Here is a 24,900-nt window from a genome sequence, read left to right as displayed (position 1 = left end):
AAAGTTACTTAACATGTCTGAGACTCAGTTTTCACATCAGTAACATGGGCATAATTATGCCTAGCATGTATCTCATAGGTTTATTATGAAGCTCAAAGGACATTAGTTTAATAAATTCTTTTTACAAAACTTTAAAGAGTAATCTAAATATCAGTCATTAAAGTTGTTTGCCTAAGAAGAATTTTTAAAAAATATCTGGGCTAGTTAATATTCACCTTCAAACTCTAGAATTGGCTGAACCAGCTCAACTTAGCTACTGTATTCTTAAATTAGATGGAAAGCTTCACTAAGTCACTGAGTTCACAGTCATAATGGAGCATTTTCTTGATGGTTTATCCTAAGGAATTTTTTTTTCAAAATTTTGATAATGAGGTGACTGAAGCTCCTAATGGAACTCTAACCAACAATATCTGATCTCTGACAGATGCCTCAGGAATTCATGGGCATGGCTATATTTTATTAAGACAGTGCCTGATGTATGTGGGGGGGGAATATCTCAATTCATTTTGCAATCTTAACAAAATCAATCTTATTGATCTTCTTACCAGAACTAGTGAGATGAGGCTGAACCCTAAACAAGGAGGAGGAGGGAAAGAGATTAGAGGAGGGGGCTACATACATTTCAAATTTAAATCTAATGTCCTTTCTTCAAAAAAGCATTTCTGTGACCCACTCTCTAATCCCACCCATAAACCACTAGCTGAAATCTTGTCCAACTAAACTCTTTTCTGTGATTACAGAATCATAGGATTCTAAAACAAAATATATCTTAGTTCTTTCTTTAGATCTCTCCTATAAATCTGGTATAACTGCAGCTATTCAGGGGAAACTATAAAATTACTTATTAGGTGCTATAGTGTAAAGGATTCATGGATCAGATATTGATGACATCACCACTGATTTTCCTCCTGAGGCTCTAGACTTTCAGGAACATTCTAGGCCAAAGCACCAAGTATGTTGGTGAAATTAAGAAATTAATTATTTTCCAAGGCAGAAGTGATCTAGTGACAGATAAACCTTCATATATTGAAGTGAAATAAAATTATTGAATGATATAATAGGAAGAATTTTGGGCAGCCCTGATGAATGGTTAAACAACCAGTGGTAGATGAAAATAATGGGATATTCTGCATTGAAAGCAATGGTAAATATGATAAAAACAGAGAAGCACAGAAAAATCCACATGAACTGATGCAGAGTAAAGAAGCAGAACAAAGAAATAAATCTACATCTATCTACTAGAATAATTTAAATAAAACAATTTAAATTAAAAATCAAATCAAAATGTCAAGATCACAATAAGCATTACAAAGAAGAAATATGAGAAGACATTCCCACCCCTTTGCTGAAGTGGAAAGCAAGTTGCATTTATTTTCAGATATTTTGATGGGCTGATTAGTTATTCTGACTTTTTCCTCCCTCTTCTTTTGCTTTTCTCTGTCTTTAAAATTCTTATTTGCCCTATGCCAAAATAAGGTTTAAATGGGTTCATGATTTAGACATAAAGAATGATATTAGCAAATTAAGAGAAGAAAGGATAGCCTACCTCTCAGATATATGTAGAAGAAAGGAGTGTGTGGCCAAAGAAGAACTAGAATACATTATGGAATGCAAAATGGATAATTTTGATTCTATTAAGTTAATCATACAACAGATATATACATATAATTTATTTATATTTATATAATATAATAATTAATATAAATAATAAATATATATTAAGTTAAAAATTTTGTACAGACAAAACTAATGCAGACAAGATTAGAAGAGAAGCAATAAACTGGGAAAACATGTTTACATACAAGGGTTCTGATAAACTCCTTATTTCTAAAATATATATAGAATTAACTCAAATTTATAAGAATACAAGCAATTCTCCAGTTGATAAATGGTCAAAGACTATGAACAGACAATTTTCAGATGAAAAAATTAAAACTATTTCTAGTCACATTAAAAAGTGCTCTAATTCACCATTGATCAGAGAAATGCAAATTAAGACAATTCTGAGTTACCACTACACACCTCTCAAATTAGCTAAAATGACAGGAAAAGATATTGATGAATGTTGGAGGAAAGGTGAGAAAACTGGGATCCTGATGCATTGTTGGTAGAGTTGTGAACTGATCCAACCATTCTGGAGAGCAATATAAAACTATTCCCAACAGACTATAAACTGTGTATAGCCACTGATCCAGCAGTGTCTCTACTGGGCCTGTATTCCAAAGAGATCATAAAAAAGGAAAGAATACACATGTGCAAAAATGTTTGTGGCAGCCCTTTTTGTAGTGGCAAGAAACTGGAAAGTGAGTGGATGCCTATCAGAAGGAGAATGGCTGAATAAGTTATGGTATATGAATGTTATGGAATATTATTGTTCTATAAAAAACAATCAGCAAGATGATTTCAGAAAGGTCTGGGGAGACATATCAACTGATGCTAAGTGAAGTGAGTAGAACCAAGAGAACATTGTATACAGCAACTAGATTATGTGATGATCAGTTTTGATGGACATGGCTCTTTTCAGCAATGAGGTGACTCAGGCCAATTCCAATGATCTTGTGATGGAGGGAATCATCTGCACCAATAGAGAGAACTGTGGAGATGGAATATGGATCATGACATAGAATTTTGACTTGTTTACTTGCTTTTTGTTTTCTTTTTTCATTTTTTTTTGCTTTTTGATCTGATTTTTCTTATTAAAAATGATAATTGTGGAAATAGGTATAGAAGAATTGCACATGCTTAACACATATTGGATTACTTACCATCTAGAGGAGAGGGAAGGAGAAAGGGAGAGAGAAAAAAAGTTGGAATACAAGGCTTTGCAAATGTGAATATTGAAAAGTATCCACACATATGTCTTGAAAATTAAAAGCTTTAAAATAAAAAGGTAAAAACAAATAAATAAAATACATTGATTTTAAAAATATAAAAAAATAAAATTCTAATTTGTTATATGAGATGATTATCTGTGAGGAGGTATAAGGAAGATCCTAGGGAAAACTACGATGATAAAAAAAATATTTTAATAAAGAGCTTATTTTTTAATTAAAAGAACACTGTATAAAAGTCTGAAGACTTTTTTCAAAACATTGTTCTGATTATTTATTTATTAAATCATTTTGCATTGTAAACTACCGTGTTTCCCCGATAATAAGACCTATCCTGAAAATAAGACACCCACATACTCTTTAATATTCCGCTAAAATAAGCCCTCCCCCGAAAATAAGCCCTATCGAACTTACTATGAAAACGGTCATCATGGTGATCCCCTGCGCTATATGCTACATAGCGGTACCTTCAGTAAGCAGCGCCGCCCTCCCCTCCCGGGTGAAACGCACGTCGCGCTCCGAGCTGCATCCAATCAGAGCTGCAGCAGTGAGCGCGTCATCCTCTTCTTCCCTGGTGATTTGCTTGCTGGCGCTACTGAGAGCAGCGCCGCGGAGTAGAGCTGAGACAGGACCATCTAAAAACTCGGTAAGTTCAGTAAGCGATGGAGAATAAAATAAGCACTCAGGGGGCATGATGGAGGCTAAAAGGGGCATGATGGAGGCTAAAATGGGCATGATGGAGGATAAAAGGGGCATGATGGAGGATAAAATAAGCCCTCCCCTGAAAATAAGCCCTCTGGTGTTTTTTAGTCCCAAAAAAATAATAAGACAGTGTCTTATTATCGGGGAAACACGGTAGTTGTGTGATATTAACTGATTAACTTGAACCATTTGGGCTTCAAGTTCCTCCCTTATAAAATAGTGTGGTTAAAACAGATAAGCTCTGGAATTCCTTATAGCTCAAATATTCTATATTAGTAGTTTTTAAATAGAAAGTTCTAAATGGGGTTTGGCATAGTAAAGGTCAAATAGGACTTAGGTTTCTGAATTTTGGCAACTTCTCTGAACCTCAGTTCACTCCTATTCTCATGCACTAGATGAGCTTTGAGACCTAAGGTCTAATAATCTGTGATAATGTTATGGACTTATTGTCCAGTCTGTCAATATTGTCTCAAGGATGCGAAACTCATTTCAATATAACTTTGAAAGCCCGTTGCAAAAATCAGTCATATTACTTTCTAGCACACACCATAATGTTAATAAGGTAATATCACACTGTTTCCCAGAAATGTATTTTCTAATAAAAATGCACCAAAATTCCTAGAAAACACACACACACACACACACATTATATGTGTGTGTGTGTCTATGTATATGCTATTGTATGGTAAAATCCATTCTATTCTTCTACTGTAGGAACATATGACGGCCACTGCTAGTTACTTACAATCAAAAATCAATCAAAAAGCATTTATTAAATGCCTACTGAGCCAGTTGGCTCAAGAAAACCTAAATTCAAATCAATCCTCAGATACTCATTAGTTGTGTGATGCTGGACAAGTCCCTTAACCTCAGTTTGCCTTACTCTACTAGAAAAGGAAATGACAAACTGCTCTAGTACTTTTGCCAAGCAAAGACCATATGGAATCATGAAAAATTGGGCACAACTGAATGACTGAGTAACAACAGAAAAACAGCAATATATCAGATATTATTTGATATGTAAAAATATATCAGAAATTATGCTACTTTCTAGGAATAGAGAGGAAAAAAATGAAAAAGATTCTACTCTTGACTAAGTTCATTTTATCTGGGAATCAACATGACTCTAAGAATATAAAAGGTATATATGATAACCATATGAAAAATATTTGGGAGGACACTAGAAACTGAGGCAATCAGGAAAGACTTCATATAGTAGGCAAACATTGAGCAATTTTAATGAAACCAGAGAGGAAAGAAAGAAAAAAGTGAAGGAAGAAAAGAGAGAAGGGGAGAGAAAGAGAAAGGGAGAGAGGAAGAGAAAGAGGAAGGAAGGAAGGAAGGAAGGAAGGAAGGAAGGAAGGAAGGAAGGAAGGAAGGAAGGAAGGAAGGAAGGAAGGAAGGAAGGAAGGAAGGAAGGAAGGAAGGAAGGAAGGAAGGAAGGAAGGAAGGAAGGAAGGAAGGAAGGAAGGAAGGAAGGAAAGACTGATTAAGCACATATCACATAGTAAGTGCTTCAGAAATATTGTCTCATTTGATTTAAAGCCTTGGGGTCACAAAGTAGAGATCCCTGAGATCTTTCAAGGACTTAAGAATCACAGAGAACAAACAATATGGTCAATTTAAGAGCAACAGATCTGGAATCATAGTATTAAGTCTTGGCTTTGCTTTCTTAGCCATGTGCCCCCAAACAAGTTCTTAATCTCTGGGAACCTGATTTTCCTTGTTTATATAAATGGGTGTGACAAGGAGTACAACTCTATCCTTTCTCCAGATCTCCACAATATGCCAGGAGATGTTCATACCCGGAGAAACCACAATGCCCCTTCATTTTTTTTTTTTTTTTTAGATATTTCAGGAATTACTTCTGGATATATATAAACTTAGAGCCCTGGGCAGAAATGTGGAGACTTGGGTTCTAGTCATTGATCTCTCATTAACTGTGTGGGTGATGTATGGCAAATATTGTCAACTTCCTAAGGCTTTCTTCCTCTGATAATTGTAAGGGTTGGAATAGATAAATTCTAGAATTCTTTCCAGACCCAGAACACTACTGTCCTCCCCCTGAATCCCTGAACCCAGTGAGAGGTACAGATGGGTGTGGGATGTTGAAAGAAAGAAAAGTAAATAATGAATCACAATGAACCTTTTCAGGTTTAGAGAGAGAGAGCAGATGATTTAAAGTACTGACAGATAAAAGTGCTAAAAAATGTTTTGAGATATCTCTAAGAGAGACCTGAGCTCATAGTAATCATGTGGGAAAAACACAGACTTAAAAAATGAAGATTTTTAAACATTTCAAATGAGGTATTTGTTATATAGCTGGTCCCCTTGGGAAGGTAATGAGTGTCATCTGGTGGAGAATGATGAATATGACAAAACCATGAAGGACAAAAATAAAAAGGTCACATGCTTGCTCCTGGGGAAAGTGATTAGTTGGTAACTAAGGAAAAGAGCTAGAGTAGGAACTAAGATTTACTGGAGAAGGAACTAAGATTTACAGACAATAGGATTTCTGAAGACAGCGAAAGGGCCATTATCAGAGGGATCATCATCACATTCTGGTAGATAAAAGATAAATAGTAATACTGTTATTAGGGAGGATAGCAACATCCTATGATATGTGCTGGAAAAGGAATGGAATGAAAAAATGTCCAGAAACAAGTCACGTTGGAAAGAAGTGTAAGTATGAAAAAAACAAACCTTGATTGGAGATTTTTACCAGCCTTTGTGAGCTTAATAAGTTTGCTTTAAAAGGATCCTAAATCTAAGAAATATCGTTACTCTATTAGATAACTGGTTTTCTCTATAGACAGAAACTAAGTGACTGGATCTGTCATGTCATTGGGATAGAGAAATCCTGGATAAAGATTCTTCCTTTCTGCAATGTAGATCAACAATTTCTCCAAAACTTATGGTTTTGAACAATCACAGAGCACATAGAGTTTGCCTAGGGTTACTCAACCAAGATGCATCAGAAATGGAAAGAAAATCTGGATCTTACTGACTTTGAGGGAAGCCACTCTCCTCCTATGTCACACTGCTTTTCTAAGGAAAAGTTTTCCTTTCATTAGCTATTCTGGACTCTGATAGAGAAACAAATAGGAGAGGTGGGTAAGTTCACAAACACAGGCCATTCCTCAACCAAGAAGCTCAATGCAGTTAAGTATTATAAATCTTGGAAACTAAACTAATTTCTTCAGGGAGAGTTGTTCACTGGGGAATATCATTACATTCTATGGACTCAGATGCAAATCCAGCTATCACCATTACCTTATAAACAAAATGGTTTAAGTCTTGAGCCTTATGATCTCTACTTTCAGGAAATCTGTTATCACTGGGGAGCTTGTGACAGATGACTTGGGAACTTTCCTTAAAAGGGAGCTTATGGGATCTATTGACTAATTAAAAAATGCTTATTTCCAGTGTGAGAAGGCTAGGAGTGAAGTGAACTTCTGCTTAAATGGAGGAGGGTGAGGAGGCTGCTAACATGTTGGAGAAAGACCTAAGAGTCAGGGATGAAGCTTGAGGAGGAATGAAAGCTGGTAAGTCTTTTCATAGTCCTATCGCAGCATTTGCTTTAAGGCTTAAACCTAGAACATAAACTCTATAAGAAAAGTTCCTTCTTAATTCATATGAATTACAGAACTTCAGAGACTGATGTACTTTAGAGAACATCTAATTAGACCTGAACATGAATATGCATTCCTTCTCAATGTTCTAGACAAAGGACTCCTAGCGTTGAACAATTTATAACCATTCAAGGCTTCCATTAAATAGAACTGATTGCTAAAAAAGCTATTTTTGTGAACTGAGCCAAAATAAATTTACCTACAAAACCTAGGGTGGTGAAAGATTCAGTTATATTAGCCAATTTCAACTGCACTTCAACTCCCTTCTTTTGTTTTTTTCCTGTAAGAACATATTTCTCTCTTTTTTAAAAAAATATTTTCATAAGACATTATTTTTCTTCTGCATATTAGGTGAAATGTACCACTAATATCCATTAGTGACCCTTCTATGTTTGGCATCATATGGGAAATTCACTGACACCTCCCCCCCAAAAAAAAAGTCTTCTGAGAGAGACTACGAGATCCTTTCAAGAAGTCAAGGTCTACAGATAACCCAAATTGCATGTTGGGTCAGAGGAAAACAGCATAGAAAGTAAACTTTAAAAATTACTTAGCTTCCCTGAGTTAAATGTCAAGGAAATTAACCAGATTTTATAATAGAATGGGGACTGTCAATTCAGATTTTAATCCATTCCACCTTCATTATTTGAGATGTGAATGGGCAATGATTTCACATTGGAAGTCAAATATGAAAACAAGTCACAATGGTCTATAGTTCACTCAATACCTCTTTATATTTCCAGAGCCTGATACTCATCCCAAGCCACGCCTGCTGTTAGCTGCTAAATTCTCATTTGATGGGGACAGTAAGTGGAATGGACAGTTAAGGGAAGTCTGAAAGCTATTATACAATTTTTTTGATGCAAAGACAGAGACACTGCTAGGAAGTGCAGTATTTCTAGTACCCAAGCAAGAAAGCTGTTGCTTTATAGAGCCAGAGAGACAGCCCCTCAGGGGAGCTTAATATATCCTGGAAATCTCTGAGAATGCTATGTGCCATTTGGTGGGAATGGTAAATATGTATCCTCAAATTTCCACTGAACATTGTTTAACTCACAAAACCACAGTGTGTTATTCCTATGGACTTTAGAACCTAGAATCTAGAAGGTCTGGATATTCTGACCTAGAAGGAGGATATTCTTTACATAAAGTATATCAAAGGTAGAAAGTATATAGAAACATAAAAAAATGAAAAAAATAGAAAGGATGAATATAAAATATATTCATTCTCTCTCTATTTGTGCATGTGTCTCTCTACAGACAGATATATATATATATATATATATATATATATATATATATATATATATATACATACACATATATACATCACTCACACACGCACAAAAACCACAGACATATATATGTATATGTAGACACCTTAAAATATTGAACACAGAATATCAGAGCTGGGAAGACACTGAGACAATCAAATATAGAATCACAAACATTTGGACAAAGACAAAGAGAAAGAGAAGGAGGGGAGAGATAGAAAAGGGGGAGAGGAGAGATAGGGAGGGAGAGGAGAGAGACAACTAGAAAAGCTTGAAAATACTTCTGAGCATGGAACACACTTCCAAACAGCACACAGAATGCCAGAGCTAGAAAAACCTTAAAATATAGAATTTTTATTTTATATAGGGATGGAATGAAAACATTGATGAAATCTTTCCTCAAAACATCATCTCCAGTAGCTCTGAATCTTTGTATTGCATGGGGACATCCATTAAGACATCAGCCCATAACCAGTGTGGATATTGAGCCATGTCACTAAGCACCCTTCCAATACCACAACCTTGTCACTTCTCTCCATCCATACTTTCCTTATATTTTTCTTGGTCTTCCTCTGAGCACAATAATTAAGCTAATAGTAATATAGCTAGTGGGAAAGGTGGGACATCCTACTGATGTCTTTGTGAAAGCCAAAATGAAAATAGCCGTTCTTGGCACATATGATGTATTTCTTGACAAGAACACAGGCTGACAGGGACTATCTTACTTTTATCTTTTGTATTCCTTGTACTTGGTGCTGGGTCTAAGTATAAAAGGACCCCAAAATCTTAATGCAGCTTTAAATATTTTGTCAATTTAAAAGTGCACTGAGACAACAATTATACTATGTGCTTAAAAATGATTGTTGTAACAAGATAATTAAAAGTGACAATTGAAAAATTAAAAGATAAATCATGGCCTCAAAAAATAGATAGGAGAAAATAGCTCCACCCACCTCTTTGGATGAATTGATTGCTTTAGCTGAATTTGTCTTTCCTGATTTTTTTTCCCTTTGTATAATCTATCTCAGATATAGAAGAAAGAAGATGAGGAATACAAAGGAAAAGTGTGTGATATAAACAAAACATAGCAATAGAATCTATCTAAAATACATGAATACTTTTTGTTTGGTTGTTTGAATGATAATCTATAGCAGGGCTTCTTAAATATTTTTCACTCATGACCCCTTTTTTGCCTGAAAATGTTTTATATGACCCTGGATATATAGGGACATAAAATAGTAAGCAAATCCAATATTTATGGATAATAAATCATAATTTTGTGATGTTCACATTCAGTTATGAGACTTCATATGGGGTTATAACCCATAGTTAAAGAAGCTGGATCCTACAGAATGTGAAGAAACCTTAAAATATTGAACACAGAATATCAGAGCTGGTAAGAAACTGAGACAATCAAGTATGGAATCACAAATATGGAATTAGAACTAGAAAGGACCTTAGATGAAATAATATAATATCTTTATTTTACAAATTAAGAAACTGAGGACAGCAAATCAGCACTTCTGGAAACCTGCCTAGCCACCATCCACTCCCACTGGGTCAATTCAAGAAAGCTAATATTTATTAAGTGCCTATTGTGTTCCATCTTGGTTACTGAAGGAGATTCAAAGTTTACAGAATCTATGACCTCAACCCTCAAGGACCTTGCAAATTAATGGAGAGCTAGGACTCTTTCTCAGATAACTCTAATAAACAATATAAAAAGTGTCTTGAAGTTGTCAAATAAGGTTTTATGTTCAGATCAAGAAGGAAAGGATGATTATTGATAGAGGAAGAGGATTGGATCCAAAGAAAACTTCCTAGATAAGTATAATATAGACAATTTAGAAATCTTTTATTCATATTGAGGTAAAGCATCTAAGGTCACGTGTATGTGTGTGTGTGTGTGTGTGTGTGTGTGTGTGTGTGATGAACTGAAGAGCACAGAGAATAAAGAGTTATGATGGGATTATAGAGGAGCAGAGAAGGAATTAAATTTTTATTATTGATATGGAATTGAGAATGCTTAAGAATTGATTATAAATGAGAGGTTACAGGGCAGGAAGAAGCATTCATTCACTCATTCATTGAATTTCTAATTTTAAAACTCAGCACAAGAACTATCTTCTATATAATGTTTTTCCCCCAATCTCATCCAATGTTAGTATTCCCTCCCTAAACCAGTTAGCATTAAAAAAAAAAAAAAAAAAAAAACAACTCATCCTGTATATATTTATATGCACACATGGTTCTTTGTCATTCCCTTTCCTTTCCGATTGTAAATTCCTTGAAGGAAAGGACTTTCTCTCCCCCCCTTTTGTATTTCAGTGGCTAGAACATAGCAAATACTTAATAAATGTTTGTTAACTGGCTGGGTGACATAAGTACAAAATACAGATATCATGCCATAGTTGAAAGTTGGATTTGGAGTCAGAAAGTCTGCCATCTTCTAGCCATGTGATCCTAGATCACAATTAATCAATCCATACATAAATTTCCTTTGTTTATGAAAAAGCAATAAAATTAGCTTATATAATTTTATGGCCCCTTCTAGGGCTTTAAATTTATATTTTTATGAAAAGATTCAGACAAAGCAGAGAGAATGAGAATGATGCTGCTGATGGCAACAAGGATAACAAAGATCATGATGATGATGACAGGATTTATATTTCAGTCTAAGACTTGCAAAGCACTTTATAAATGCTCTCTCATTTATCCTCACAACAACCCTGCCAGGCAGATATTGTGATTATTTATCTCTATTTTACGGATGAGGAAACTGAGCCTGAAGAGGTTAAGTGACTAAGTAAGCACATGATCACATATGGTTGATGTCTGAAGTTCAATTTGAAATCAAGTTTTCCAGACTCCAGGTCTAATGTTCTATTGAAACACTCAATTTCCTCCTGAGTTAAGCAAAGAGAATTCACACCACTTGTGAGTTGGTGGTAAGGTGAGAAATAGAGATAGAAAAAGGACAGGGAAAGATTCATATAAAATGTGTTAGGTTCTTTTTTTTTTCCCGAAGTGATACTTTGATCTATGTCTAGTTCTCTTTTTTTCAAAAAGGGATATTTATAAAGACAGATTAAACTGCTCTTATAGGATAGAAAAGGCAGAATCTCCTTTACACACACTGATTTTTAGGTAATTAAAAAAACAGGGAGTCTCTGTGCTTAAGCCTTGTGGAAAAAAACCCATACTCAGATAGCAATCACTGCTGCTGAAAACAAAAGACAACATGATATTATTAAGTGAGAATTTATTATGCCCAACATGAGTCTGTGTCCTGGCATTCACTCAAACCCCTCAGGAGACCCTATCTATTTTCTACATCCTATTGCTCTGCTAATTCCCAGTATTCTCTTGTCTGGCTCTCGCTCAGACCATATCATTCCCTCCCTACAAGAATGTTGTTCTCTAATTCATGGATTCAGACAACATCAGAGCTGAAAAGGATATTAAAGGTCATCTATTCCAACACTTATTTTACAGAAGAGGTAACTGAGTCCCAGAGAAGGGCAGTCAGTGACTTAAAAAGTCATACAGTCATCTGAAAAGACTAATAAAGATGCAACCAATTAATTTAGATTTTCAGAAGAAAAAGATAGAAGATGGAAACAAAGATAGTTTAAAAGCTTGGTGTGGTGCTAATAAGAAAACCATTAATACTATTAAAGTTCAGAATTAGTGGAGGGTTTAAGGAAAATTAACAATAAAAATATGTGAATTTAAAAAAACTATATTGGGAAAAATTATTAAAAAAGGAATGAGAACACTTTGGAGGATGAATGGAAAGATGATTGTAAAAATGAGAAAAATTCAGAATTATTTATTTCTTATTTTGCTTCTATTTTCTCTATCAAATGGAATAATTGAAGTAGAAAGAATAGAACCAAAATGGCTAATAAGAAGAGCAATGTTTAGAGTTACTAGTTTTACTTTTTGGGTCCTGATTGTCTAAGTACCTTGGTTAGATATATTACATTCTATGTTAATGGTGACAAAAAAAACCCCCAATAATAACAACAACCAATTTTATAGTGCTTACCATGTACCAGAAACTGTGCTAAGTGATTTACAAGTATTGTCTTATTTGATCTTTACAACAACCCTTAAAAATAGGTATTTATAATTATTATTACTATTTTTATTATTATTATTCCCATTTTATGGGAATTTGAGGAATTTGAATGAGGAAATTGAAAAAAACAAGGATTAAATGACTTTTCCAGAACCGTACAGTTCTTAAATGTCTGAAGCTGGATTTGAATTCAGTTCTTCCTGACTATAGGCTCCTGACCTCTAAAGAAATGACAACTATAATGACTATGTCACAAGTGGCAGGTTTTTTTGGGGGAGGAGGAGAATGGAAAATAATATGTAGTGGAATATTATAAAAGAACAAATGTTTGATTTTTTTTTAAATAGAAAGAAAATAGAATCTTCAGGAATGCTCGTATTATTGTGATTCTTGGGAAAATTTTAAAACTTGCCATAAAAGGTATAGTGAATAAGTGAATAAGCTAGAAATGGAAGCTATGATCATTACAAATAGTTTAGCTTCATCAAGAACAGGTCATTTGTATGATCTGATACAGAGGGAAGAAAGTAGACCTGGGATAAATGAAACAATGAGTACTATAATGTGAACAAAAAGAACATAGAAAGGATTGTAAGTACTTAAAGTTATAGCTAGTCTTGATGCTAGATTAAGGCTTCTTATGTATTTTTTTACTTTCAACCTCCTGACTTCACATATATAGGCATATAAAATAATTATACAAATCAAACATTTACTTATAATGAATCATGAAGAATTTTATTTAAAACAATTCTTTGGTATACATATAACTTTATCATTATTAAAGAAGAGAGTAAATTTGCATACTAATAAAATGGATATGCTTATTTATTTTTACATAAAGGATTAAATCTTGGAGGAATATTTGATAAATTTTACTATTGCCAAAATGTTTGTGACTTCCACAATCAATTCGTATTTAAGGTTTGTCCTAGAGAACTGATAATGAAAGAACTAATATTTAATAAATATTCTATTGGGCTTTAAAGTTAGCAAAGTATTTCACATGATCTTCATAACAACACTGTGAGGTAGCTATTTTTATTTCCATTTTATAATTAAGGAAACTAAGAATGAAAAGGTTAATTAAATTACCAAAGGTCACACAGCCATTATGTATCTAAGTCAGTATTTTAACTCAGGTCTATTTTTAACTCAAGGTCCAAGTCTACCTGTCTATCCAGTATGAGACCTAGACATATCATATATTCCCTTCTTACCCTGAATAGGTGATGTTAGGATGTGTTCTGAGCTAAGTGTGCTTCTGCATAAATTGTCACTGTGTTGGGAGTATTTAGCCTTTAATTTATAATATATAGGAGACAAGAAAGCACGTTGTCAAGTTAACCAAAAAAAAAAAAAAAAAAAAATCAGGGACTTATAGGTACAAAAATATTTAGAGTACCTTTGTTTTTAGTAGTAGCAAAGAACTGGAAACTGAGGGGCTCAGTTTCTGAACTGAACAAATATGGTATATAAAACAAATAATTGAACAAATTAGGATATATAAATGTGATGGAATGATATTATACTAGAGGAAATGATAAAGGGATAGTTTCAGGGAATCAAGAAAGATTTCTTTGATATAGATGCAGATGAATTCAGCAGAACCAAGAGGAGTGTTCATTCAATAAAAAGAATGCTATAAAATAAGCAACTCTAAAAGATTTGCAAACTCTGATCAGTAAAATGATAATCTATGGTTTCAAAAGACTGATGATAAAGTCTGCTACCTACTTTCAAACCAAAAGGTGATTAAACTCAGGATACAGTAGGTCAAGATATATATTTTGGATATATATTTGAGTTCAGTAATTTGTTTTTCTTTACTTTACATTTTTGTAAAGGAAATTAGGTTTAATTTTTTTTCCTCCTAAGAGGAGGAGAAAAATAAATTTTAAAATTTTTTAAATGGAATGAAAACATACTCTCTTACTTTTGTTGTTTCCTTAATAGCAAAATACTAACTCTCCCATAGCATGTAAAAATACATATGTCTGCCCTTAGTATCACTTTTGCTCAATAGTACCCACAGAGATACTTGTTCTATAGAATGATAATATGCATCTTCTCCCCTCTTTCAGCCCCACCTCCAACAATGTGCTCGTTTCTCATGGCACATATCTCAAAAACCTATGCTGACTTTGAGCACTATTCCCATGAATAAGGAGTCAACTGATCATGTTATAAATAAACTCTTGCTGCTTTCTCTATGAATACTGTTTCCCATTTTCTGTTTTGGACACCAGTAAAATCAATGTATGTTGAACTGAATTCTATCATTTTATGATTCCCTATTTCTTTTTTTCTATACCCAGTCTTCTTGCAAATTTCCCTGTTCTTTGTTGGCTGGTTTTATGTACAAACACATTTAATGGATTTTCCTTTTATTCCTTAGGCTGCTTTCACAATGGCATTTGGTGCACAGTGTATTATACATAATGAAATATAACATACAAAGTTCAAATCCCACCTTGGATACTAGCAACATAACGAGGGAAGATTATTGAACTTTTCTGAGCCTCTGCTTGTTAATCCATTTTTTAAAAAACTGTACTAACTACCTCACAGGGCATTTTTGCAATACTCAAGTGAAATAATATATGTAAAGTATATCACAAACACATAATACTAAGTACAAGTCAGGTTTTATTTTTTCTGCTGTTACTGCTACTGTGTGACTATGTAGCATTCTTCTGATTTTCCTGTGAATGATGAATCAGAATCAGTGTCATAAATGTGAGGGCTCTACTGCATAAAGACTATAATCCATCTGCCTAAATTTTCTCAAGATATGATCAGGTCGATTGTAAAAGGATCTGAATTGTTAGATCTTTACATGCACATCACCAGAATATATTTCAGACAATTAGGGAAATTAGGGAAAGAAACTATATGTCAAGTCATTTAAAATTAGTAGAAACCCAAATTTTGCAAAATTTAATCAAGCCTTCTGTTATTCTGCTCTGCATGCATTAAGTTGTCTGCCATCATCTTTTGGGGACCAACTCAAATGCCATCTCTTCCAGGAAGCTTTCCTTCCATTTTTTGCAATGATAATCTCTCTTGATTGAGCTCTCTCCTCTCTTCTCTTCCCCTCTCCATCCCTTATCTCCCCTCTTTTCTCATGTGGCCCAGAATTTTGTCTGAATCCAAACTCAATTTCTATCTTCCGACTTTAGTTTTCCTTTTCTCCATATGGGAGAACATTTTCTGTAACTACTTTACAAGGTTGTGATGACTTTCAATGGGGAAACATACATAAATTAATTTGTCAACTATACATCTGTACAAAAAAGCAGCTATTTTCTTATTACTCTGCAATGGGACCTCATCAGATTGTAAATATTATACTAGTAGGGACTTGTCTTTGCATATACCTTGAAACCTTTGAAACATTTTCCCCATTTTAAGAATGAAAGGGTTTCTCACATGACTTCTAGACAATTTTACTGTGGTCTCATCAAGCTGTGACAGGGATTCTTTAAGGCCTTTCCAATAGAGTGGAGGCTCTAGCAGCAAAACTTTGATATAGACCCAAGGATGAGCTATGATTCTGCTATTGTGCAGGGTGGGGGAGGTCCAGCATGGAGAAATTTGAGATTGGTTATCACTAAAATATAGGTTTGAGTGGGATATAGCAAGGGAGCTTCTTCAGAAACTCATTAAAATTTCAGTTACAATTTGCATCAGTTGAAAGAATACTCACAATGATGATGTCATTGTTCCTTCCTTAGAACATTTAGAGATTGAGAACATAGGGATAATAATAAGACCTAGAGTGCTCAGAGATGGCTTCAAGGAGGAGTTGAGCCACAATTCAATTTTATAATCCTATAGAATTTCAGAGTTAAAAAGGCCATCTTAGCTAAATTCCTACTGGTATAGGGATTTCTAATATATCATTTCTGTCAATTAAACATCCAAACCTCTGCTTGAAGAATTCCATCGGTTGGACACATTTTGCCTGCCAAGGTGGTCTTAGAAAATTTTTCTAATTTGAGGAAGAAATCTCTCCACAAGTTTTATCCATTGTTCTTTGTTCAGTTTTCTTGGTTAAAGCAGAAAAAGTACAGTCAATCCTTTTACACAATAACCCTCTTTACACTTAAAAATAATGTTTTTGTTGCCTGAAATATCTCTTCAAATTCTATGTTCTCTATCCAGGACTTTCTAAACATTTTCCATTCATGAGACATTTTCATCCAAGAAATTTTTACATGACTCTAGATATATAGGTGTATAAGAGAAGTATACAAATAAAATATTTACTGATAATAATTTTGCATTCCCCATATTCAGTTATGATATCCCAAGTGAGACTGCAACTCCACAGTATAAGAAGTTGGGCTCTATATTAAATATTCTTAGTTGTTTTCCCGCTACAATTCTCATATGACAAATTTGTCAGTCCCCTCATCACTCTGTCCCCTCTAGACCCATGTCATTTTGTGAATGTAATACCTAAAATGTAACATCTAGAAGTGAATCCATTATTTCATCTAGGACTCAGCTCAGGCATAGGACAAGATCACAACTTTTGTTCATTCTGGAAACTTAAAACAAAATAAATACAAACAAAAATCTAAAATGACATTTATTTTCTCAGTATTTCTGTGGAAGGTTTGAGTAGGGGAAGCTGTCATGTCTCACAATTTACTCAAATTGAGACACTAAAATGTTCAGTTCTTTTCTGAATCACCTTTGGCTGGCTAGTAACCACACCTCCTTGATCTGATGTTTGTTGAATAGTTTTGTATTTCAAGAGTAGAAGTTTCTATTGCAAGGGACAGTCTAAGAGCATCTTAGAAAAGTTCTGCTTTAACTGTGGCTGTATGTGGATGACATGTTGTGCTTGTTGTTTGTCCTGCGTTCTTGAAAAGGATCGTGACTTCAGGGAGATGATACCATGACATGCAATTGAATTGGATTTAAGTGAGCGAGGACTGGGCAAGGTCAACAGCCTTACTTTATTCTCTAGAGCCCTCTGTGTCCAGTGGCCAGATATCGATCAGGATGCCTGGAGATGGTCTTGAATGCAATGGGAGACCTTGTCCTTTTTAAGCTCAGGTTTTCAACAGGTCTCAGCTTCATTAAGGCCACAACCATTTATTGATTACAGCTGGGTAAAAATAGAGCAAAGAATGGCCTCTTTCACGTAGTCAAATAAATAAATAAATCAGTCTGGGAAGGAAAGATTCTCAAGATTTCTGGCCAAAGCAAATGATTTTCACTTTCAATCAATCTGGCCCCAAATAATGTTGAACTAAAATTAAGAAGGATGTAGATCTTATTGTTAATAGTAATCAACTGTTTGATATTAAAGTCTCAGTGGTTTTGGCAAAGCAGAGAGAATCTTGTGAAGCTCTAGAGTTGAGGAAAGGTACAGTAAAATTTAGGGGATATCTGGGAATGGGGTTTTGATCCAGAGGATCTGCTTCTGGAGACAGGTAGGTATTTCTCCTTCCCAAGGAGGACCACGTGCTTTCCTCCTTGCAGTTGGTATAATAACTCCTATAGGTACCACCTCCCTGTGCCTCACTTTGTGCTCCTCTAGACACACTGAGCAGTTAGCTTTGGTGACTTCTTCCAGCAAGGATCCACAATCATGTTCTTTTTTGCTATTCCCCATCTCTATTGGATTATCCTATGGATCATTATCAGATTCCACTCCTATCTTGTTTCTCCCCAATAAATTCACCTTAAACACAATTTTATCTAGGGACAGCTCCATGTCCCCTGACAGAATTGATTCCCCATACTGCTCCCCTCTTCATAGATCCCAGAGCAGGTGACCAAAGAACTACCTATGTTTCAGCCTCATTTCTCTCTTCGGTGAACGTGCTTTGTATTGTTCAATTGGCTAAGATTTTGTTTTTAAATACTAGATGAATCTGTGATGATAAGGCATTATTGAGATCACAAATAGCTAGAAATTTTCACTGGGATTGTCTTAAGATTCTATCTCATTAACCCCAGAATATTTTGAAGGTAATAAGGAAAAAAAGAAAGGATAACTCAAAAGAGTTTCACAATAGAAATGAAGTTAGTACCTTTCAATTGGTCATTCAACCAATCAACTTTTCTAAGTAGCTACAGTGTGTGTACAGCAATGACTGTATTAAGTATTAACTGTAATGGAAATGGCTCAGAGAACAAGAATTAAGGGAGGGACTTAGTTGGTCCAGGTGGGATAGAACAATTGCCAAGGAGCATCTTGGTACTCTGCTATCTGCCCAGACACAAGAAAGTTGTGACTGTTCAACCTGAATCACCTCTCCTGCTGATGACACCTTCCTGTCCAAAGTGGCAAATCCATCATGAGAGAAATCTACTTCTTCCCTTTCTGCTTCTCTACATTCTGTTCTGGCTAAGTACAATTCCAAGCCTGTCAATCAGACCACTTTTTACAAGCAATAAAAAGCCCATTTAAGAAAAAGGAGTGCTTAAAAAAAAAGATGACACCCTGTTAAAAATAAAGCCAAGCATATCAAGACAGCCTGCAGGAATGATATTTAACAGCTGAATCCTAATGTAACCTGAAACTGCTGCAAAAGGGGCCTTGTGTCTGGCTGAAGTTCACAGAGCTAAAGCATGGACCAGATTTTTCAAAATTATTTGCTGATGTGAAGTCTTTTTTATGATTACTAGCCTTCTCTGAACCTCAGCTTCCTTCTCTATAAAATGGGTATAATAAAATTTGTATTAACTACTTCACATGGCAATGAAGAGGAAAACATTTTGTAAACCTTAAAAGCACAAGGAAATAATAAGTGAATGACATGGCACAGCATACTAGAAAGCAAACTGTGGAATCAAAAAGATGCAGGTTCAGTTCTTTTACAGATATATACTAATCATTGACTCAAGGCACATCATTTAACTACTCAGTGCTTCAAGTCCCTCTCTGAGATTCTAAGGTACAAAGGAATTAGTGCTCTGCCATTGATGGAAGCAATTTTCCACATCAGGAGTTCCCAGTACTGATATAAGCAAGTCTGCTCTACCTTCATCACATTCAAGGGAAAAATATATACATGCACACACACACATATATATGTGTATGTATATATATATATATGTATGCATGTATGTATGTATATACATGTAAATATCTATATATGGTGTTAAGTATCTGAACATCTCACGGTCACAGTTAAACTTCGATTTCTTCCTGATGTCTCATTTTCTACTCAGCAGTTTATATTAGACTCGATTCCCTCAAGCCACTTTCAGATTTTATTCCCTTGTCCAGAGACAGAGATATGAGCACATGGAGCTAGATCATTCTCCTAGTTCTTTGGGAAAGAGTCCAAAGCCAAGTGTGCCTAAACTGAATCGAAGCCTTTTGCTTAGTTTAGAGAGTTGCTTGCTGCAAGCGACAACCTGGAAAGGCTTGGAGGTAGTTCAGATACAAAGAACAAGAAAACAGTTGTCTTGTAGAACCTTCAAAATCAGAATGCTCTAATATCCCTTAGAACAAGATGACGCCTAACAGATGGGAGAGATCAACAAGAAGTTATCAGAGAAATAAAATACATCCATTCCTAACTAAGCCAATGCTCATTGCTGATATTTAATTTTGCCAAATTCTAAAGTACAGATACTCGTTTTTCTTTTCACATTAGATCAATTGTAAACGTTGTAGTTGTGCTAAAATGTCTTTCTTTTCACCCTTATTTCCATAGATACGAGTCTTTCTGCCTTCATATATATGTCACCATGTCTATCACTATGAACATTTATCTCTCAGTCTGTATGTGGATATTTCCCTTTGGTTACATGAATATGTCTGTGTTTTTCTTTCTGCACATTTAGCTTGCACATGTCTTCTCTGTAGGTATGAGACAAAACAACACTGCTAAATAAATGTTCAACAGAATTCCTCCTGGATCAATTAACCACCATTAAGATGAGATAGCAAACTGTGACCACATGGCGCAGACTCTCAGAGAAGAGGTGACGTTACACAAGAAAAGTTTCAATGTGGGTATTCCTGTTTGAGGCAAAATTATTCTATTATTTTTCAACAAAACAAAATTTCCCCTGAAGCCTGTGAACTTCAGTCAAAATTTTTGGAATGTATAGTTGACTCAAACAGAAAAAGAAGTTCTTGTACCTTTCTCTTGTTTGTAGGGCATATGTAGAAGTTGTCAATCACAGTAGTAATGCCAGGCTGTAAGTTGAGTTTGGTGTATGTAGTCCCATAATCTGATGACCTATAGGAAACAGGAAAAAAAAATATGTTAAATAGCTACTCAAATTTCCCAATGTCCAGTTGGCTTGTAACTGTAATTGTTTAGCTTGGGGATCTGTTTGTCTGGCTCCTCTAAGGACTGTATTTATCCTTCATGCTCAAGTTAGGATATAAGCTCCTTGAGGGGAGTAGGAAACTTTTTTTTTTACTTTTTTCTTTATGTCCACAGTGCTAAGTACAGGGTAGGTGCTTAATAAGTGCTGTCTAATTGATTGATTCAATATCAGCTTTTCCAGGAAATAAATATAACCAGGAACATACATCTTTCCACTTTTCTCCCTCACTTTTTAGCTAAACTGGTCTCATTCTGGTCTGGTTCTTAAAAATAAGCTGCACTTTCCTGTCTCTGTACCTTGACTCAAATCATTCCCGTGAAAAAGCTTTTTCACCCACCTCCCATTGCATGCTAAAATCAGCACCATCATTCAAGGCTAAGAGCTCAATACCAAGTTTTCCACATCTACACAGACAGCATAAAATCCTAGAATTTCAGTTTTGGAAGGAGGCTCAAGCAGCATCCATCCCATGCTAAATGTAAATAGCAATCTTTCCCCAGCAACCCTTACAATTGGACATCTAGTTTCTAGTTGGAGACTTTCAGTGATGGATAACCTACTACCTCTATAAATTTTACAGCTTGTTATAAAGTAATGTTAGTCCTACCATGATAATCCTCCAAGAAAAAAATTCCTAGCCCTTCAATATAAGTATTCTAGTTTAAATGTTAGTAAGTTAGCAATCTAATTAAGAAGGAATGGAAGAATCTGAAGAGTGAAAAGGACTTCAGAGAATATGTAGTCCAATCTATTCCTTAAAAAAGGGTCTACTCCCTGAAAATACAAAATAGGGAGTCTAGTCTTTGCTCAAAGTCCTCAGATGGGGGGGGAGCTCACTATCTATCTAGCCCACTCCTTTTTTTTTAATTGGAAGCTTATTCTGACATTAAACCTAACCCTAACAATTTGAAATTTGCATTACCACTTCTAGTCTTGCTTCCAGGAGCCAACAAAGAAATCTTATCCCTCTTTAAAAAGGTAGTTCTTAATATAGCTAAAATAAATTATCTTCTCAAAATTTAGAAAAAAAAGCTTTTTCCTTTTTAAAAATGAAGATTTTTATTTCCCCTATCCAATATGTCAATCTAGAATGGGGATTCTTGTCCTGAACTGTGCAAATAAATTTCAGGAGGTCCATGAACTAGAATAGGAAAAACACCTCTTTATTACCTTCTATCCAGATTTCAAGATATTATTCATCAGATAGACAAAGCAGTCTAACATACGCACACAAAAATTGGTAAGAAAAATCATGATCTGAATTACGGGCTGGAAAAGGACTCAGGAAATCAAGTACAAAGATGAGGAAAGTGGTTACACGATTTGCCTAGGGTCACAGAACTAGTATCTGAGGAGTGATTTGCCTTCGGGCCTTCCCCCTTCTCCCAAGTCCAGGACTATTATCTACCACACCATTCTGACTCTTAGAAAATAAACTCTTTGGCATATAGAACGCAGCATATATATTGAAGCTGTTGAATGACTCATAGCCTTCCCAGTCTCTGAACTCAGCAAGGAGAATTCACTTATAAAAAGACATAAATCAATCTCTAATGTCTACAATGATCGTGTGTGGGCTAAAGTGAAATACAGAATTTCAAGTACCTCTGGGAGATCTTTTAAGACAGAGACTCTTGCCCTTTAAAATTACATGATGGTGGCCACTTCCATATCTACATTGCATGAACCTGGAACTATTGTCAATTTTCCCCTCTACCTGTCTGCTTTTCTAGCCAGACATTGTTGAATTAAGTAACCATCAAACCCAAATACATGACTTTTTATGACCTTACTGTATAAACACAATGGATCATGCATGTTTTATGCACAGTCATATGTACAACTTGACTCCATGGTGAACTTTGGTTCATTATTCCTTGCTATAGTAATGAGCTTTGGGAAGGGGACCAGTAGTACCAAGGAGAGGTCAAGATCTACTCCAAAGATCCCCACCCGCATCTCCAACTAGTTTCACACTGAAATAATGACAATAAGAACTGAGATGCTTAGCATTTTATGAACACAAGTGATTTTGAACTTATCTTTAAATCCATGATTTCATTTTGATTTCATGACAAGCCTATAAGGTAGGTAACGTAAATGTTATTTCACAAGCAGATTTCTGCAGAGGAGAGAGCAATGGGATTTGGAGGCAAAAATTTAGGTTTTATTCTGCTGCTGCTAATCTATCGGGCATGTTGTAATCTAAGTTCCATTTTGGGGAATAAGAGGACTTTGATTAAAATCCTATCTTGGACACTCTATATATTCTAAAATTAAGGCATGTCTTCTCTTGATTAAAAGTATAACTCTTTTTTTTGCCCTTTGGAATAGAAATTCCTTAATTTTAGGTTTTTGCCTAGCATGGTGTCTCAAATTACTCACTAAAGCTTCTTGAAATAATATAAAATGAATATTGTGGGCATGTTCAGGAAATTTTTGTTACCTTTCTATATACAGACAAGAGATTTTTATTCTTTCTCTTAAGTGGAGCAGCTTGAACTGAATACAACACTCCAGGTACAATCTGTTCCTGCTGTACACATTTTCTAAAGCTGAAGGAACTTTTGGCTTAAGTGGTCAAGTTAGGCCATGACATGGGAGCAAGAGGATCAGATCATAATCAGAATCTCCAAGTTTTCTACCCAGCACTTTTGTACCACTGGATCTTTAGGTGCATATTAGTAAATGTTCAACAACCAATTTGCCATGGGAGGGGAACCAAACCAAAATAAAACAAAACAATTGTAACAATTTCTGCACTATCAACATTTTCTCTATTACTTTATTAAGTCTGAAAAATTCAAAAAAATATAAATCAAACCCTTATTTGCAATTCCCAAAGTGTAAATGGTCACACTAAAAATTTAACAATTGGATCTCCCCAGAAGTTAATGCTGACTACCAGCACACTCCTGGAGGAATCTTCATTTGTCTCAGAAGCATAACAATGCTTGACTTATTCACGTATTCACTCTACACTCACAAAACTTGGAAATGTAAGGGATATTTGAAATCATCTTTTAAGTACCGTGACCCACTTTAAAAAAATAATTCAAAATATCAGCATAAAATAGAGCTTTTAAGTGTTTGATACAGTCTGAGAACCCAGGAATCTTGAATCCAAATCCAGTAATTTTGACTACTATACTATGACATTTCTAACAATGTGCTGATCAGTTTAAATAACTGATAGATATCAACATGTCAAGTATAATTTTGATTTCCTGAAACAACTAAAACAGAAAATTACTTTGATATATGCTATGTAAAGGCACACAGAATTGGAATTTATGGTCTATGTTTCATAGAAAAAAGAAACTAATATCTTTCAAGGAGCCTGAACAACTCTTTCCTTTTGGCAATTGGGGAAGTGATTTGTTCCTCTTCATGTAGCTCATTCATGGAAGAGAGAGGAAGAGAGTCTGGTCTCTTTATTACTTGGCCAATGCTGGTTTTTGCTACGTGACAAGAAGTCTGAAAATCTGGGCTCTGGCCCAGGTGACATTATTAGTGCCACATCTTGGTCACTGCTTCCAAGAGACTCCATGTTATAGTTTCCTCTTCTGAAAAATAATAGGAGTGAAGCCTAATGCTTCTAACATCCCTCTCAGCTCAAATGTTTCATGTTCTAGATCACCTGCAGGAAGTGAATGGCAGAACATAGAGAGAAACAAACAGGAATGCTGATTCTCACCTGGGCATCCTTTTCACTAAAGCAAACTGCCTTACAATTAGGAATTCTAAAAAAGGCCCCACAGAACATCATCAGAAAAGGTGAATACCATGTTCCTGACATTATTTAGATGGACATTTGCATGTGTAAATAGATATCTCCCATGGGTATGTAATTAACAAAGCACTTGCTTTAAAAGCCTTGGGAGAATTGATTTTCTTTGTGAAGAAAGAATAGAAAACAGGAAGACCAATAGAAAAGGCTATTGATCCAAAGGTTCAAAAAATTCTGGAACCAGACAACAAATTACCTTGTTTATCTGGTTAAATGTACTCTTTAGGACATTTGGAGTTGATACAGCCAATAATAAAAATATGCATTACTATTA

The 24,900-nt window shown here is 35.0% G+C and overlaps 1 protein-coding gene across 5 annotated transcripts in view; it reads right to left on the bottom strand.

The window, feature by feature from the left end:
* SORCS2 (sortilin related VPS10 domain containing receptor 2) overlaps positions 1-24,900 on the bottom strand; it is a 1,204,963-nt gene that overhangs the window by 451,730 nt on the left and 728,333 nt on the right. For all 5 annotated transcript variants that reach the window (XR_012483510.1, XM_074275474.1, XM_074275475.1 and 2 more), the window contains exon 3: positions 20,643-20,742. Coding sequence is in view for 4 of the 5 variants with exons in the window: in XM_074275474.1 (XP_074131575.1) it covers positions 20,643-20,742 (100 nt within the window). In the remaining variant the exon portion in view is untranslated. The remainder of the gene's footprint in view (positions 1-20,642; positions 20,743-24,900) is intronic.

The sequence above is a fragment of the Sminthopsis crassicaudata genome, chromosome 6 (genome assembly GCF_048593235.1).
Source record: "Sminthopsis crassicaudata isolate SCR6 chromosome 6, ASM4859323v1, whole genome shotgun sequence".
Classification (NCBI taxonomy): domain Eukaryota; kingdom Metazoa; phylum Chordata; class Mammalia; order Dasyuromorphia; family Dasyuridae; genus Sminthopsis; species Sminthopsis crassicaudata.
The sequence above is the reverse complement of the archived record's forward strand: the minus strand, read 5'-3'. Positions and strand labels throughout refer to the sequence as shown.